This window comes from Lasioglossum baleicum, chromosome 16, assembly GCF_051020765.1.
Source record: "Lasioglossum baleicum chromosome 16, iyLasBale1, whole genome shotgun sequence".
Lineage (NCBI taxonomy): Eukaryota > Metazoa > Arthropoda > Insecta > Hymenoptera > Halictidae > Lasioglossum > Lasioglossum baleicum.
The window spans coordinates 12,033,037-12,050,637 of record NC_134944.1 but is presented as its reverse complement, the minus strand read 5'-3'; the positions used below and the strand labels follow the sequence as shown (position 1 = coordinate 12,050,637).

The following is a 17,601-nucleotide window of genomic DNA, read 5'->3' as shown; positions in this document are numbered from 1 at the left end:
TAATTCCGAATTTCTTGGTCGACGTTTCATCCCGCGAAGAATTTCCTCTCGCGAACAATTTACTTATCAATACCTCGCGCAATACCTAAATGTTTAGTAATTGATTAGGTACCGATATATTGAATAACGTACACAATTCGAGTGTCAAGGATTAGAAATGTCTCGTTCTCTGTAACGCGTCAATTTCCTCAGACATTTTCCAATGTACCGTAAAGAGAAACTTTCTGTTCGACAAAAGCTACGAATAAATGAAGAAAAGCGGTGCCAACGTGGGAAATTTCAATAGACAGCTTCCAATGTAAGATTAGGATGTACACAGTTCATATTAATTTAACCCCTTGCCCTACGATTTATTTTACGGTTTCAGTGATTTAAACTTTCTTTGTACATAGTTCGCAATTTTCCTAAAAAAGCAATAAGTCTCCGTACACCCTTTAAAACAGAATAACTTTTCTGTTTTAAAGGATGTACGGAGACTTATATTTTACTGACAATGAGTTTATTTGTTAGACTGTGTTCAGAATCTTCTTCACGAGTCTGACACGATATTGTAAAGTGTTATACAAATGTACGCCATATAAGCCAAAGATGGTTTACGGTTTCTCACGGCGAATTAGGCGTGAATCGACGTTATCGCGGATCTAAATTCGACGACTGGCTCCCGTGAGTCACAGTTCCGTCGATTGAAAGTGTCCTATGTGGGTCCACACGTGGGTACCTGATCGAACAATTCATGCTGCTTTCATCCACCTTAATCGACGTCCACGTAGGTGCGCGGGAATCATTCTTAACGAGCATGCGGGCTCCACGCTGGAAATTCCGCTCGGTTTAGCAGTAATTGTTTAATTGAAGATCCTCGCCGAGACGCTGGACGAGTTAATCGGTGACGCGTACCGTGAACACCACCGTTCAACTCAACTATGAAGAACGACGAGACACACATTTCCCTTAATTTTCTTCCTACGTCACCTTGAAATTCTATACTGTCGAACGTTTCGCGAATATAGAGAATTATATTCTGCTGTAGCTTACGCTGCCTTACCTTCACCAGTTGCGAACTGTCGATAGCATTATCGTTTTCTGTCTTCTGTTTCCTTCCTCGACCGCAACATCCTTTCATCTGTTCCCTCGGGTCAACCTGCCAGCACTAATGCAGCGTCTAGTTTCTATAATAAACAATGCAATAATGGAACAAGCTAATACACAAGGAGTATAAATTAATTCGTGGCTCTCGGCATAAAAATATACTCCGATAAAATAAAAATAAAAATAAATTTGTACAACTTATATATTCATATTCTCAGATCAGCCTGCCAACACTAATGTAGCGTCTAGTTTCTATAATAAACAATGCAATAAGGAAACAAGCTATGTAATACTCCAATAAAATAAAAATGTGAATTTGTACAACTAATATATTCTGTCTATGTATTTCGATCTTAACCGAGTAAGATTTCTCCGAAGAATTTTTGCAAATTGAATGGCCATTCGTTCCTCCAGAAAGCGTACTAACAGGATGAAAAGGAGCGATACATCAATCGATACCTTTAGGTATAAAAGTGTTCGAACGGAATACGAAAGTGGAGCATGGTCGAAGCTCGCGTACATTTGCAGTCGGATACAAAATCTCAGAAGGTACAATAGATACAAACTCACCCCCTCCACACCTCCTTTCGTACGCACTTAAATTTGCCGACAGATATTGATTTTCGTGAGGTCAAACGGGAGCCAATGGTGAATACGAACGTAGCGAGACCAAGGGTTTGCTCAAATTCTTTGCCGCACGGTCATTTATTATCGCGGATGTCTACCCGGCTTGCAAATTAAATTCAGCAGCCCTCCATTGTTGCTACAAATCAATATTGTGTTTCCGCAATAACGTGCAACTCTGTTTTTGAACAACGAACGAAGACCGGTGCGGTGGGTCGCGCGCTCACCTAAAGATTGATTGTCCGCCATGTTGTTCGGGAACAATGGAACTTTCTTTTATTCGAAATTGTTCATTCACGATGCGCTCTTTAGCTCTAGTATATAAAAACGATATTATTTGCAATAATTGATTGAATGATTTACTAGGCTGCGGAGGTTCATGCGAAGTAATGAAAATTAATTTCTACATCTAACAATTGCCAGACTGTTCGATCAAATAAATATTAGATGATTCCATAAGTTATTATAAAGATGAACAGAAGAGATACGTGTCTTTCGCAAATATTTCACGACAAAAATGGGCAAATCGGGCACGAACTTATGCGATCGTCTGATAAATAAAAAAAATAGAAAGAGGCAGAACTAGAGTAAATTGACCATACCTGTACGGCACAGGGTAGGGACGGTCGCGCGAGGACACTGGGGTAGAACGGCAGTAGGGGTGGCAGACGATACTCTCCCAGTCAAACACGGAGAAAAAATACAGGGCAACCGAATGAATGAATGGCTTCCAATCTGTTCCATCCCTTTGTTGAAGAGCGGCTCGTGCCGCGTGTGCAAATCCACCCTCGGCTCTCTCTCTCGCTCTCTCTCATTCTATCCCCTCTGGCCTTTTTCTTCTTGGCCTGTCCACCCCCTGCGCACACGCCTCACACCTGAGCACAATGGGGACCCGATTTCACCCCTCGTGCACCACCTTCCCATCAAGCGTGTTTAAATACTGACGTGCGCCGTAATATGTGCGTCTGAGCATGCTCCGTCTCGCTCTCGGAACCCTTCGTCCTCTCTTCTGCACCCCCTAAACGTACGAGTTCCATCCCTCAACTACCCCCTCAACCCCCGTTTCGCGCCCTTTGTCAACCCCTCGTTCATCCGACTCTCCGATTTTACGTGACCGTAAACTGCCGAATGTGTGTCGGAATATGACTTTTCGCCGGTTCCGTCGATCCTCGTGGTTAACCTCCGCCCGATCCGGATTTTTAGAAACGAATTAGGCGATAGCAAGGATTGCGAAGGTGCGGGGTTCGCGTTCTCATTTCTCGATATGTAATACAAAAATCAGGGTTTTCAGTAGTCAAAATAACGCTAGGTAAAAAATCGATCTGGGGCGCTGTCGCCCTCAAAAGTCCTATTTTTTCATTCACGAGGCGTAATTTGCATTATGCGGCAGCATGTAGCTATGAAAGTACCTACATGCGCAGTTGTATGCTTCCAAATAATGCAAATTACGCTTTGTAAACGAAAAAATAGGACTTTTGAGGGCGTAGCGCCCTAGATAGCTCTTTTATCTAGCGTTTTTGACTACTGAACCCTCCCCCCCCCCCCAATTTTATTGGGAATCTTAGATAGACAAGAACGAATGAATCGATGGGATTAAAATCGTGCGTCGTCGGGAAGAGAGGACTTCAGATATTTGTCGGTCGGCAAAAGCGATTCGAATAATTATGAACGGTACTGTACGGATCGACGCACATATCATAACCACTCGGACTATGCCAGGAGGGTGAATCCAGCGGGGCTTCAGCCCTGATTCCAAAGTACCCCGAATATAGTCGGTTACGTTAAAAGGCTTTTAATATGCGTGCTCGTTCACTTACTCGATTCTCCCTGGTTCGATCTGATCGCAGAATCGGAACCTTTCCCCAGGGTTTCTCCCGCAATCAAGAGTGTTCCGCGATCGCCGATCGACGCGATTCGATCGGAGGATTTATCACTAGACTGCGGATGTTTGTGGAAAATAAAAATTGTCTGTTATCGAATGTTATTTCTTCCCTTAATGATTCTAATAGAGTTCAATTTTTAAAATTTTCCAACAACTTCGAATTTCATCTACTCGATTTTGTTATAAATGCATAAAGGTGCCACACGAATTCCACTTAATTCAACTTAAATATTTATTAGAAAGGTTCAACTAGTTCATACTTAACCCTCCGAGTGCAGCGCTGGAATCACATTTTCAACCGGGAACATCCAAATTGTCATCCAAGTACTGAATTTGTGGCGATTATATTGTACTACATAACTGAATAGCTGTTTCATTGAGGATATCGAAAAGACTAATGTGTCCACACGAGATATCACACATGAAAAGTAAATTTAAAAAAATTATTAATTAGAGCTGTTAATGGTCCTAAGTTCCTAAGAATTGCCAATTTTATAGCTATAAAAATCGTCCGTTGATTTTTGCACGCGAGTCGCGCAATTATGAACGGTGCTGCATGCACCTACGAGTCCAGAGGGGTGGGCACACGAAATCAGAGAGGGATAAAGAAACCATGGGGGAAGAGGGTGGCCAGGGTTATGTTCTTTCCGCCTGCATACCCATCTATTCAAGTTATTGCATTACTGGCTTAGCTTTGCTACCCCGTAGCTCGTGCACGATGCGCATCCAGCCACCTCATGGTCTATATCCAATATCCATCGACAACACCGTCGCTGCATTTTACAGTGCACACCTTCCCAGAAAGCGTAACCGCAATCCCTTTAAGGGCTGATTCTCCTACAACAGCTACAAATGGAACTTTCACGTATTTATTCCCGGAAAACTATTGGCGATATATCAATGAACTTTTTTAGGTACAATCCCAGACTAAAAGACTTTCTCGTATTAAAATCATGCTAGCGTGGAAACTCTGTGTAGTATGCAACTTTTGAGGGCGATAGCGCCCCAGATCGATCTTTTATCCTAGCGTTTTTGACTACTGAAGAACCCCGTGTTTGTATTATCGAGAAATGAGAAAGCGAATCCCGCACCATGCAATCCTGGAAAAAGGAGTCTACCCCTTAAAGGGATTGCGGTTACGCTTTCTGGGAAGGTGTGCACTACAAAATGCAGCGACGTTGTTGTCGATGAATATTGCATATAGATCATTTCGATATGTTTTACATTTTACATACTATACTATGTATAATCTTTCCAGCTCTAAAGTAAGAAACTTCTGCCATCAATTGTTTCATATTTGTGTTGGTAGGCACGGACGTACGTGTAAACATTTATGCACGGTTTCTGCAGTATTGCAACGTGCTCGACGCGCCTCGTTAATCTCGGCGATAAAGGATGGATCGATTTATCTATGGAATCATTTTGACAAATGCGGATCATCGAAAAATCAGAAGGGCCCCGGTGGAACGGCTACGTGCCGTGAAATGCTCGATCTGCTAACAGAAATCGCTAATACAAATCATTTCTGCAAACAGCGCGACGCGCGCGCATGTATGCACACGCACGGCTCTCCCGTTTCATTACGCGAAAACCGTCTGGCATGTTCTGTATACCTGCGACGTGTGTGTTCTCAATGATGGGATTTTACGTTGCCCACGAGGAAAATTGGAATGAGCCAGATGCTTCGGATCCTTCCGAATTAATTGTTTAGTCTAGCCTCGAATAATGGATTGGAGCAACGCGCAATCTGTCGCGAACTCGAGAAATTCAGAAAAGAGAAACCCTTTGCACTCTACTGAAAGTATTGTACGAGCTGTTATGTATATCGGTTTTATATCGATCAAATTAAGAAATTCATATAAAATGGAAATATTTCAGGCCGGAAGAAAAATTCGGTTTTCAAATTAGAATAGCTCCGAGTGCAGAGAGCTCTGATTGGACTCCGGGAACTGTGGGTAGTGGGTGGAAATATGATAAAATTACCGCGGAAAAGCGATAAAACGTTACGTCAACGAAATCCATGTTTATCGGGACACGCGTATGCCGACCGATTCGTCACGTATCAAGGGGAAATCTATTCAGCGACGGCTGTCGAACGCGATAAAACACGGCTCGTGTCCATTTTGACACGGCTAATGGACAGATTTATGGCCGGTTCGCACCTCGTTTCCGCGTCCTTCCTGTTATTACCGTTCCGACCAGTTTTAATTACTGTAAAACCCGGCTCGGCGCAGCGCGGCGACCCTGTGACCGTCGCTTTCACCTTCTGAACGTCTTACTCGAACAGGAACATTAGTTCCTCGCGTTCCAATTGTTTAATATAATATATGCCTCAACTGTCCACGAATTCACGAATATTACTGTAACAATAAAATACGATCGAAACAGCAGCGGTTCTACGAATATGTGAACGACGCGACGCCACGCGACGCAAGAATTTCGCGAGCGCCCGCGGCATAATCCGCCGACAAAATGGCGCAACAGACCCGTATTCTTGCAAATTGAATGTCACAGGCCAGAAACGGCGCGTTTATCACTAGGAGAGCTTGTTTCTCGGTGAAACGTTAAATTTCGAAGCGTTAACGTTGAAGCGTCGCGTCGCAGCAACGATAAAACAGAATTAGCTAACGCGGAACACGTATACCCGCGTGTCTACGTGCACACAACCTTCCGATGGATGACCTGGATAATTTTGATATACTCCTGCATCGACGACATCCGCCGAACAACCGTTGCAAATGCGCTGCGAAAAAACCGGAGCGTTGTCACGAAAACATCGATAACTCTTCAACGCACTCGGGAACATGCACGATTTTATTCGGCGAATGGATAACGAGCGATGCACAATTGATGCGATGCATCCCGATCAATTGCACTTCGATACATAGACGTTGGTAGAAAAATGTAAATGGGAGAAATTGTCATTTGTTGTTTCTGCACGATGTAAGCAAGATGTCGGGCCGGAATTATTCGCACGCGTCGTGACACTATGGCGGACATGAGCTGATGCTAATGCGAAGAAGGACACGTAGGTCCAGGAGCGTATTTCAGGAGGCTTCCTCGTGGGAACTGAGTGTGCTCGAGGGTGTTGGTGTGGAGACGTGAGCCTGTAGTTGAATTTATCGATGAGTCAGACGCGTGCGATCTCGCGTCGCCACGTTTTTGCAGAATCGTTCTCCTGGAGGGGAATCGCGAGCGAGGCCAGCCCTTTGCACGTATATGTACGCGTGTACCTATAGGCCATAAAATCTGGCCCGCATAAGGGCGCTCGGGTGAAAGATAGAGAGGAGAGACAACGAGAGAGAGCGAGATGAAATAGAGAGGAGAGGAAGGTGCGCGCTTGGGTTCTCTGGGCCCTCGGGCTGTCGCCCATATGGCGACCATCGCCGTTATTGCCACACCGAGCCATAGGTAAACTACGTTCACGTACACTTTTGTACTTTTTGTCTCAAGAGAGAACGCTCTGCACGCTGTCCCACGTGTTCCGTCGGGTCCACCTTCCCCGTAGCCGTAGAACATACCCCGCTCGCCGCTCGCCATAGTCTTCCCTTGCACCATTACCTTCCCACCGATCCGCGATGCTCGTTAAACCGGCCTGTGTAATTCTTTTTGGCCGGCTCCTCCGGGATGCTGCTCGCCAACTCGATTATTCGCTGAATTACCGACAAAATGATAACGCACCCAGTAAATAAAAGGACAACGCTCCAAGTAATGTCTCGCGTACAAACGACATTTAACCCACTGAAAATTGCTGCACCATTATTCGAAATATTGTTTAGATTATTAAGTATGTCGGTATCTAATCAATTACTAAACGTTCAAGTATTGTATGAGCTATCGTATCAATTTCATGTTCACACAAAGAAAGAAATTAATATAGAATGGAATTACTCTAGGTCGAAAGAAATGTTGAACTTTGAAGTTAAAGTAACACACACCGAGCGTGAAGGGTTAATAATAACTAGACAAAAAAATTGTCTGCGTCAATTGCAAGAAATAGAAACCAAATACAGAATGCTATTTCCTCCCTTAACACTAAACCTACCGAGCCTTAAAAGTAACTGGTACATGTTCCCTTATAAAAAGGATAAGACTACATTTAGATTTTTTGCGGCTCCTATTATAATACGTGCTCTACTAAAGATATTTATAGTTATAAAATCATTTTTATTATTTGAATAATTATAAAATAATAAATCTGGAACCGGTCATTTTGATCGGTGGTGGTGGTAGGTAATTGTAATAGATGAGAAATTATATATCGACATCTTGAATTTTCAAAATTTTCCTACAATTTTGAATTTGATCTACTGAATTTTCCTATAGACGCATAAAGGTCCGCAGTCTAATAATAACTGTTGATTGAGTCACGTGATCCGCGCGCGCGCGGTGACGCGAGGATGAAATCCTAAAATAATGGACTTGTGTCCCTTCTTGTAAGTATGTACTTTGAACCCTCGAAACCTGGAATGACTTGGTTCCCAGGTATTTCGCGATACCGGAGACATAATCGCAGGGTTCGACAGGGTCTCGACTGCAAGGTAAACACTCGTTCTGTTTCCGGTGCACGTGAGCTCTAGCCTTTCGAAATACGCGCAAGAGGATGCCGGATGGAACGGTAGCTAGCCCCCCGCGCCGAGCTATCTTATTTTGCGACGGCGCGGCACTCTCATGGCAAACAGAAATCTGAACGTAACAAATATTTGCCCGCTGGCCCCGTGATACATTATACGCCGATGCTTAACTTGGTTCGTGCCCGAACATACTAGCCACGACTTATCCGAGGCATGCATAAAAAATTGTCCGCTTGTATCGGGACGATAACGCGTTATGCCAGTCGACCAACCGAAGTTATCGATTGCGACGCGAGCCGATGCGTTTCCTCGATACGCGTTGCTTACAATTAGTAATCGCGCTGATCGCTGGACGATGGACTTCGTGTCCATCCATGGAATCCATGGTCTTCGTGCAAAATAAAAAGAATTCTCTGAAATGGCCATTTTTAAAATTGTTCAGGAACGAATATTTATCCCTGTCGTAAACAAAATTGATTTCTTTTTTGAAATCGAGCATTCGCGCGAAACGGCAGGAGGGACGCAGGGATCGTATTTTAGAGTACGTCATTTGAAGCCGGTGAACAGCAATTAGATCAGTTTTCATAAAGTTGCCCTTTTTGTTGCAGCATGGCCGTCCGTCCAGGTTACTCTGTGGAACCTGCGAGCTCATAAAAAGCGACACATTAACTGCTCGACCACGGTACACGCCCAACCGGCTCCGTTTCCTTTTCTTTTATTTCGGCAACGTTACACACTTTTCTCATTTCTCCACCCGTTCTATCCAGACCACGGCAAACAATAGCTGTTTCGTTTCTTTGCTTGGAAAATGCGACAGAAATTTTCAATACGTCCACAAGTTCAAGAAGTACATTTTATAAATCTGCGGAGCGAATTAGCGAATGCGATGAATAAACAGTGGAACATTCAAGTGGGGAAGTATCGAGTTACAAAATCGACGATCAGAGACAGCAGGACGATCGATACCGAACACTGTGCTCCCCTCGTGAGCGTGATCGTCGAAGATGAAAATCTGTTGTTACGTGGATCACCCTGTATATAGGTGTAGAGTATAGAGACACAGAGAAACTCGGCCGGATCTGTAAAACTGAAGGCTCGTGGACAAAAACCTGACCTCTCGAACAACTGTGCGCCATGTGTGCGCCACTTGCGCGCTCTCTTCTCCCCATTCTCTTTCTTCCCAACGGCCTTCTCTCTCTCTCTCTCCTCTCCCTGGCGATCTCCTCTCGTTTCACCCTGGCCGCGTGTTCGCCTCTCGCAGCCATTTCTCTTTCACAAACTTCCCGATCGCGATTAATCAGGTAAAAGCGGGTCTCGCCAATGGAATCCGACGCCGATGGAAAACGCCCTTCTCCAGTCACCCGCACGAGATTCCCCGTGGAAACGCTCTTTCCGGACCCAGAGGACCCCGTTCATTCCCAAATGTGGAAAGAAAGGAGTCTACTCCCTCAAGGTGAATTAAAACCCAATTTTGGGAAATTTTTCAAGTTTTATGAGCGCGGAATTCTGAAGCTAGAAAGAAAACGATGGCAAAAGATCATCGAACAAAATGGAAAATATTTTACTAATTAGAGATCATTGCTTGAATAGAAACATTGAGTTTTATTTCACCTTAAAATACCGCGATCACTTTCTTGCCAAACCAATACATTGTAATTTAATTGATAATTCAACACGACTCTGGTTTTAGGATACGAAACGGAAGCGATCGATAAGTCAAGCGAAAACATACTTTAATTATCGTCCATCCGGTCAGTAGGTGCTCTGGATCGTAGATCGTGATCGTCTTTGCCGAACCGGGATTGAAAATACAAGTTCGGTAAACAGTCGTATGAATCATCCAATACAAGTCCGTCGATTCACACGTACATACACGCAACCAACGCAACGGTGGTTCCCATTCGTCCTGACAAATTGTCGAACGGACGCTGGCGTTTTCGACCGCTTTTGTATAGGTAGCCAGGCTAAAGGTTGTAAGATACGGTGAAATTCGAGCGGACCCGGGAAAAAAACACGCAGGCTTTCCGGGAGAAACGATAAACCGTGTGTCGGAGACGATAAGTCGCCCTCGCATCGTGAACATCTAAACTGTTCGGACTAGAGAGAAAAAAACGGTAAGAAAAAGAGAAAAACTAAGGGCTCGGACCGAGAAACAGGATGAATGATCAGACTGGAAAGTCTAATCGGAGAATTGCTTCGAATTTATTCATCTTTTCTTGTGTTCAAGATAAAAATCATTTTTCACGGCGAAGCGGCTCGACGGCCGTAAAAACGTGTGCGGGTAGAATTGCCGCGGTCGAATTAGACCGGCGCGCGGCGCGGCGGTGAGGAAAAGGTCTGGACCACGCCAGACGCTTATTATACGTATCTCTGTTGATTAATATATAGTCGGAGATAAAGGCGAGTTCGGACGCGATTACGTTGTGCCCCGATTTTCGAGGCACCAGTCTTTAGAACCTGATAAGTTAGATAAACACCCCTTTACCGGACTCTGGCCAAAAACCTGCGGGAACAGCGGACCGACGCAAACCGCCTTGTTTAGAATCCCCTCTGTTCTCCCGGATCCCACAGTCTATCACATGTGAGATCCTCATTTCTCGTAGTTCACTTTTAATTACTCGCATACAGTATCTGCAATCTGAAAACTTTAAATTTAGCGTTTCAAGCATAAACAAAGGTGTCGAGCACACTAGCAAACATCCATTTTGCATTAAAGTGGACACTTGGTCGAATAAAAATTGATTTACGTCGGAGCGGCGTAAAGTTCCGCGTAACCAGTTACATACGTAGAAAGTAGAGTGCGAGTAATCGAGGATGAACAGAGACGAAATAACGGTGAGTTCAGTTGTTTCCAGGGGTCGGGTCGGCGGCGCGGCGGGTCAACCGGGAATCGTTTTCGAATAGGTAGCTCGGAATTCGTAAAAAATCAGATCAATACAGAAGACGTAGATAAACATCCCCTATGGACTCGCGTCTCTTTCAGATTCCATCTGGTCCCGCCCCGGCGCGGCGTCGGCTGCTGGTTGTCGTCGTCGTCGTCGTCTTCTACAAGTCAAAAGACGAACGTGATCGAATGCGTGGCCAGAATCGGGATCTCGTCGATTATCTGGCAGCGTACGTCGGAAACCCGTAGCTTTCGCGTACCTACGCCCGGTGATTCACTCTTCTATTGTCCGATCCGTTCGCGAACGAACGAGAGAGAGATAGAGAGATACGTATATAGATCGTGCGAGGGTGAGAGGAGGGGAAAATGGAGGGAGACGGAAAAACCAGGGTGGAAAGATAGGCAAGAACGTGTGCAGTCAGTCGTTCGTAGTCTAGTCGAGACTCGGCTACGCCGAAGATAAAGAAACACGGTTGCGAATCACGCCGCGGTGGCGCCTAATGGGCGGCAACAAAAAGGGACACGGTGTGGTCATCACGCCGCACCGGTGTCGGGGAATTCCCCTACGTCGAAGACGCATCATCCCCACCATCGACCGACCGAGTCTCCCACTCGACAAGCCTCGGACGCGCTCGGACACGCTCGGTGATCTCCGCGTCATTGCTGGACCCGCCACGCCGGAGATCGAGCAGGACCGTATCTAGCTCCGTTCGCCCCGTATCCTTCCCCACGGATACCAAAATCATCGACGCGCCGAATCCTCAATTTTTGAAAGCGCCGCTAAAAATTGCTTTTAGTACTCTTGTCGTAAATGTACATTACGCTGCTAGAAAAATTAGTAAAAATGCGAATATCCGCGTATAACGACCAATACGGTCTCCATGGCAACAAGCAACGCTGCCAAAACGTTAATGCGAATGTATATCACGGTAAACATCGTATATTCGATGGGAAGACACATATAGCGCGGACAGTTATCGGATCTGATAACACTCCGGACGCGAGCATCCCTCTTTCGCACCGTACACCTCTGACAAAAATATTTTCGTTAACTACGGAGACAAATGTAACGATAAAAGGTTCACTAGCTGGACCGCTTCGCAACAGAATGATCCACCGTGTAGGAACAAGCGTTCTCTTTCCACGATTTTTCTCATTCTCATCCCCCCTGCCCCTGGAACAAGGAAAACGTTCAAGCTTCACCGATGACGCGTCAAGTGTTTCGATCGGGGAAGCGAGATCGTTGCTCCCTGTGCAACACAGTGGCACCGTGTAGCAAACTGGCAGCTGGCTGGACAAAACCCAAATTTTCTGTTGCTACAAAAATTGCCCATGGTCGTACGACTGCATTTAATTTTAGAGAACATTCGGTAGGACTCCGGTCATCCTCTGTGCGCTCGAAGACATCATCAGGGTTGTCTACTAACTCGACCAGTCGTCGTTACGTTTCAAGATACTTTCTTCGTGGTACGAGAATATTCTGAACGCTATGTATTCCAGCAATTGTTGCGCCGAAGGGGGACCAGCAGAATTCAGCGTGGTAGGTTGAACTCGTGAGATACCAAGAAACTCAACACCTCGAGACGAGACCTTTGGGAGAGAGGGTCGCCATCTATTGGCTCTAATTGCCCGGTACTCGTTCAATGGAGATGGTCCCGGCTATGCTTTCGCTGGCATTATAAGTCCGAGTTTAAATGATCGCAGCCCGACGCTTCTCGTTTAGTATACTTGTACACAAGAAAATTGTGTGCGCCGAACTCCCGAATCGTTCTTGTTCGCACGATCCTCCGGTATCAACGTCGTCCGACTACCATCTACCCAGCGACAAAGTCTCAATCTTCAATCTTTGAACCTCGACGGCCGGGTCAGGTTTGACCCCGGGAGTCAGAGATGCCTCGTACTTTCTTATTTTTAGCTGTTGATGATTTTTCTTGATTATTTATACGATGCAAGCGCCGTTCGCCTAACTGCGCGTTATTTTTCTGCAAGCCTCGCGACGCAGTCGACCGATGCGACTTCCAGGTTCGATTGAACCTATCTCGCGAGATTAACGAGAACGAATTCGCACTAATTTACGAATCAACGTTGCTGTCGATACGAGGCTCGCGTCGCAGCTTTCGTTTCGACGTGCACGCGCGCCTGGCCCTAAATAATCGGCTGATGCCTAGCGATGGCTGCCTGCGCCGTTCGAGCAAGGCTGAACTTGGACCGAGACCGAGAGACTGTCCTGCTTACACGTGTTCATTCGTAGAGTTGGAAGATCAAACATGGGTCAAATGTGTGTCATTCTTCAAAGGTAACCACTTCGGACTAGCGGTTAGTAGTAAAAAGAGATTGGACACAGCTGAAAGATTGAAGTTGGGCATTTCTGTTATTTGTTATTTATATCCTGTGAAAATTCTGTCAAATTAAAAAATTATTACATAACTTCGAAGCTCCGGAAAAGTAACAGCCCTACTTCGGACGAAGGTTATCGCGTTTACAACGCAGATTGTCGCGTCGGGATCTTGCGTGGCAGTTTGGGCATCATCGAGGGGCACAGGAGCCTCGAACTTGTTCGAAGTTGTGCACATGTGTTCGAGCTGGTTCGAGCGTGTTCGACCTGCTCGCTCGTGGCCTGATCACTGCCGCAGCCTCCGGTTGCAGCGTAGCTCCCGTCTCTTTCGGACATTGTTTCGAAGCGGGCCCTTCCCTTTCATTCAGTAATTCGCAGGCAGCTGCACACTAATAATAGTATCGGACACTGCCGCCAGTGCTCTCGCCGTCTCTGGTTTCGTCGCGACCGTACGCCGTACGCACATTAACCGTCAATATCGTCGTTTCCGACGATAAGCTTACCTTGCCTCCCCCGCTCTTGCGGAGAGACAACGTCTCTCTTATTATTGAAAATAACTGGCATTCAAAAACGCAGAATTTCAAGTTTCTTCGAAATCGATCGGAATTATGAAGATCCTTAGGGGTTGCAAGAAGAAGGTTTGCTCATTTTTGGATGGTTCAACTACAGGCTGTTCATCGCCGTCGCTATTCCAGCTAGGAAACCGGCGATCGAATGGAAAGTTTTACTGATATACACCGTCGTCGCATCTCGTTCGCCGCACACATCGGTTGCATATTGCATCGCGAATAAGAGCCGCTTGTCTACACCGAGCGTGTTACATACCTCATGGCGGTGAAAAGTCAAGGGAATCGACCAAGATAACCGCACGCGCTACGGAACGTTATCTGACTCCCCCTTCGTCCGGGAGGTACGCGGATCAAGTGTTTTGTTGCGGAATTACTCTCTCGTGATCTTTAAACACTCCGAATCGAGTCACTGTTCGTGGAATTCGCGGGCCGTTCGAAAACATTCAGCTACAGCACCGATTCCGCTAGCAGCGGCGTCGATTTCTATCTCTCGCCCGTCCCTCGTGCCAATTTCGCAGTTTTCCCGAAATGTTCTTTTATTATTTCTTTAAGGCGGGTAGACTCGTTTCCAGGATTGCAAGGGTGTGGGATTCGCGTTCACATTTCTCGATAATACAAAAATGGAGATTCTCAGTAGTCAAAAACGCTAGATAAAAGATCGATCTACGGCGCTATCGTCCTCAAAAGTCCCATTTTTCTATTATCAAGAAAAGAGAACGCGAATCCCGCACCCTTGCAATCCTGGAAAAAGGAGTCTCCCCCTTAATGCGAAACGCACAACTGAAAAATCTAACAATAAGATGTAAACGTTAATTCATCAATCTGTATCAATTTGAAGCCAATTTAACCCTTTTTATTTAACCCTTTGCACTCGAATGGTGATCCTAAGGCGCCAGTAAAAATTGCCACGCCATTATTCAAAACAGTTTCAATATTATTAAGTTCGTCCACATTCTACAAATTGTAAAAAGCTCAACTGCTGTGTGTGTGCGTAAGAAAATCAAAGTGCACAACGTAAAAAAGATTGAATAGAATAAAAATGATCTGGGTTGAAAGATTTGATACTGTGATATTCAAGATTGTTCTACTTGTTTTGTCCTGCTAGCCTGGACAACAAGTATCTCTTTCTCTTTCGCGATTGCAAAGATGTTTGTCGACCCGCGTTAACAGCAATTTCCAGCTCCGTTAATACGGAGGCCGGTGGATCGGCCCCAGCAGAAGAGGGAGGGGAAATCGTCGAAATAAATGCAATATCGGCGCAGCTCGCATCCTTCCTTTGCTCAGATAAATAGCGGGGCAATCACGTTCGTGAGTTAATGGGTCCGAAAGATACCGGGTTTCCGGTGAACGTATGCGTCACGATAAGAAGCTCCGCGATGGTCCACGCGAGCCATTGCTGCTGGAAACAACGGCGGCGCGGTGACGGCGCGGCGGCGGTCATGTTCCCTCTCTTTCTTTCTCGTTGTCCCTCGTCCTCTTTGTGTAGTCGTGGCGGTGCGGTGGTGCGGTGTGGCTTGGGAATCGATATACCGTGGGGCTCCCAGTTGGCCGGCTACGTTCCTGACCTTGATTGCGGCCGACGCACACGCCGAGATGCGACGCAGGTAGGGGATGTTGCGACGCATGGGCAGACGAATATATAGTACGCACCGAATCGCTCGAGGATAACATCTCTCCGTATTCCGTACTCCGTACTCCGTATCCCAGGGAAGGCGACTTGTGCCGATCGAGGGACAGAGGGGGTGGTGGGGACCACCGAGAGATTGTAGAGTGTAGAGTGTAGAGGAAGGAGTGGGAGGGACAAGGGAGCGCGAGTTGGTCGCGGAGGGAAGAGAAGAGGGGTGCTCCAGCGTGTCCGTCATAATGCCTAGAGGGGAGAATAGGAGAACGGTTGGAAGTTGGAACGGTTACGGGGTTAGGGGGTGGGGGGAACACACTGGCGGCGGTTAGGAGGAGGGTGGAGGCAGAAGAGGTAGCGTCGGTAGTGGGGAGAGTCGAACAAGGCGAGGGAGATGAAGGAAGAGAGAAGAAGCATGGGGGCGGTGGCTGGTTCGCTACGGCCGCCATCACCATCCGTCCCATCCTATAGTAAACTCCGAAGCAGCAGTCCCCAATCTGTCTCCATGTGTGTTAGTTAGGACCGTGTTTTACCGGTGCTTGCTACTCCAAGCTGGTAGTAACACCGACATTTCTGCCTAGCCCGCTCTCTGCGATGCCCTAGCATCGGCTTCTTTCCCGACACCGTCGCGGCTCTCTTTCCCTTGTTCCTTTCTTCTCTTGTCCGTCTTCTATACTATTCCCGCTCTCTATATTCTTTCCCGTTCGTCGCGTCGTCCGGTGTGTGTTGCGTGTCTCACTCTCTCTCTCTCTCTCTCTCTCCCTCTCTCTCTCTCTCTCTCTTTCGTCGTCGTCGAGTGTGTGTTTTGCCTTCCGAAGTGCGTGCGAGAAACGCGTGTACGCGAATGAAAAGAATCGGTCGAGAAGAAGGAGAAGGCGGCGACGGAGGCGGAGGTGGAGGAGGTGGTGACGGGAAAAGAAGAGGAGCAGCGTATCGCTTTCTGCACGGCCCGTTTCCAAGGATATAACCGGTGTGCCGAGACCCCGTCTCTTCCTCCCTTTTTCGACTCGCTTCCCTTCTTTTATTCCCACCGGGTTTTCTCCACGACATCATCATAGTGTATAGTGTGTGATTAGTTGGATAGTCGCCAGTGCATCGCATCGTATATAATAGGTTCCTTCGATATACGCGAGACGCCGCGGATCATCGAGACAGCCCGAGATCCTTCAGTACACACGGACCGACAAGACGATAGAAAGAGAAAGGAAGAACGGAAGAACGAAAGAAAGAAAAACGAAGCATCACAGAGGGACCCATCCGGAGAGAGCTCTTTGCGCGTTACAGAGATATACGTATCGCCTTTTGCCCTCGATGGCGAATTAAGCGGATGTACACGCGGAATAAAAACAAGAAAGGAAAATAGTGTTTGTGCGTGTGTTTATCGTTACCGTTTGTCGTTCCTGATGACTCCGCACGTCCACCGGTATAGTCCTAGCGATCCGTAAAAATCTTCAGTGTTGCCAGCAACGGACCTAACAGCAACGGATAGCCTAACCAGAGAGAGACGCGTCCCACCCGAACACGGTCCTCTCGAATTATCGCCGCGGAGTCGTCACTTATCGGACGAGGGGAATGAAGGAACGGACGAACCATCCGTGGACCTCAGCGCTGCCGCCCGCTGGAATTCCTCCTGTCGTCGTCTGTACATAACCTCTCTTCTCTCTCCGTCCCTCATCCCTGCCGTCCCTCTCTTTCTCTTGCTCTTGCTCTTGCTCTTGCTCTCCTCCACACCACGCACATTTCTTCTCTCTCGCTCTCCAACCCTGTTATCATTCCGTCTCTCCTTCTCCCTGTCCGTCGGCCACCGACACTTGGCTCGCTCTCCTCTATTTCGCATCGAAGAAGAAACGTGATCAACATTCTCGTGTTTCGTTGAACTCGACGTGCGCGCAAGTGACACACGGTCGCGCGTTCGGATGCTGGACACGCTGGAGCCGATCTACGCGATCGAGGAACACGCTGATCAATTCTCTCGATCTTCTCTACACCACGAGCTATGAACAACCGAACACCGGAACGTCCGCGGACC

The 17,601-nt window shown here is 46.7% G+C and overlaps 2 protein-coding genes across 2 annotated transcripts in view; both read right to left on the bottom strand.

The window, feature by feature from the left end:
• Positions 1-17,101, bottom strand: part of Kap-alpha1 (karyopherin alpha1) — a 29,333-nt gene extending 12,232 nt beyond the window's left edge. The window contains exons 1-2 of the mRNA XM_076440751.1: positions 16,961-17,101; positions 1,043-1,166 (exon numbers count right to left, since the gene is read on the bottom strand). Of these exons, the coding sequence (XP_076296866.1) occupies positions 1,043-1,120 (78 nt within the window). The 5' untranslated portion in view covers positions 1,121-1,166; positions 16,961-17,101. The remainder of the gene's footprint in view (positions 1-1,042; positions 1,167-16,960) is intronic.
• LOC143217059 (uncharacterized) lies at positions 7,252-16,036 on the bottom strand. The gene is made up of 2 exons (XM_076440778.1): positions 11,311-16,036; positions 7,252-11,211 (listed from the first exon to the last, which is right to left on the bottom strand). Exon 1 carries the CDS (start codon positions 16,034-16,036, stop codon positions 15,392-15,394), a length of 645 nt encoding a protein of 214 aa, XP_076296893.1. The 3' UTR covers positions 7,252-11,211; positions 11,311-15,391.
• Positions 17,102-17,601: the final 500 nt, after the last annotated feature.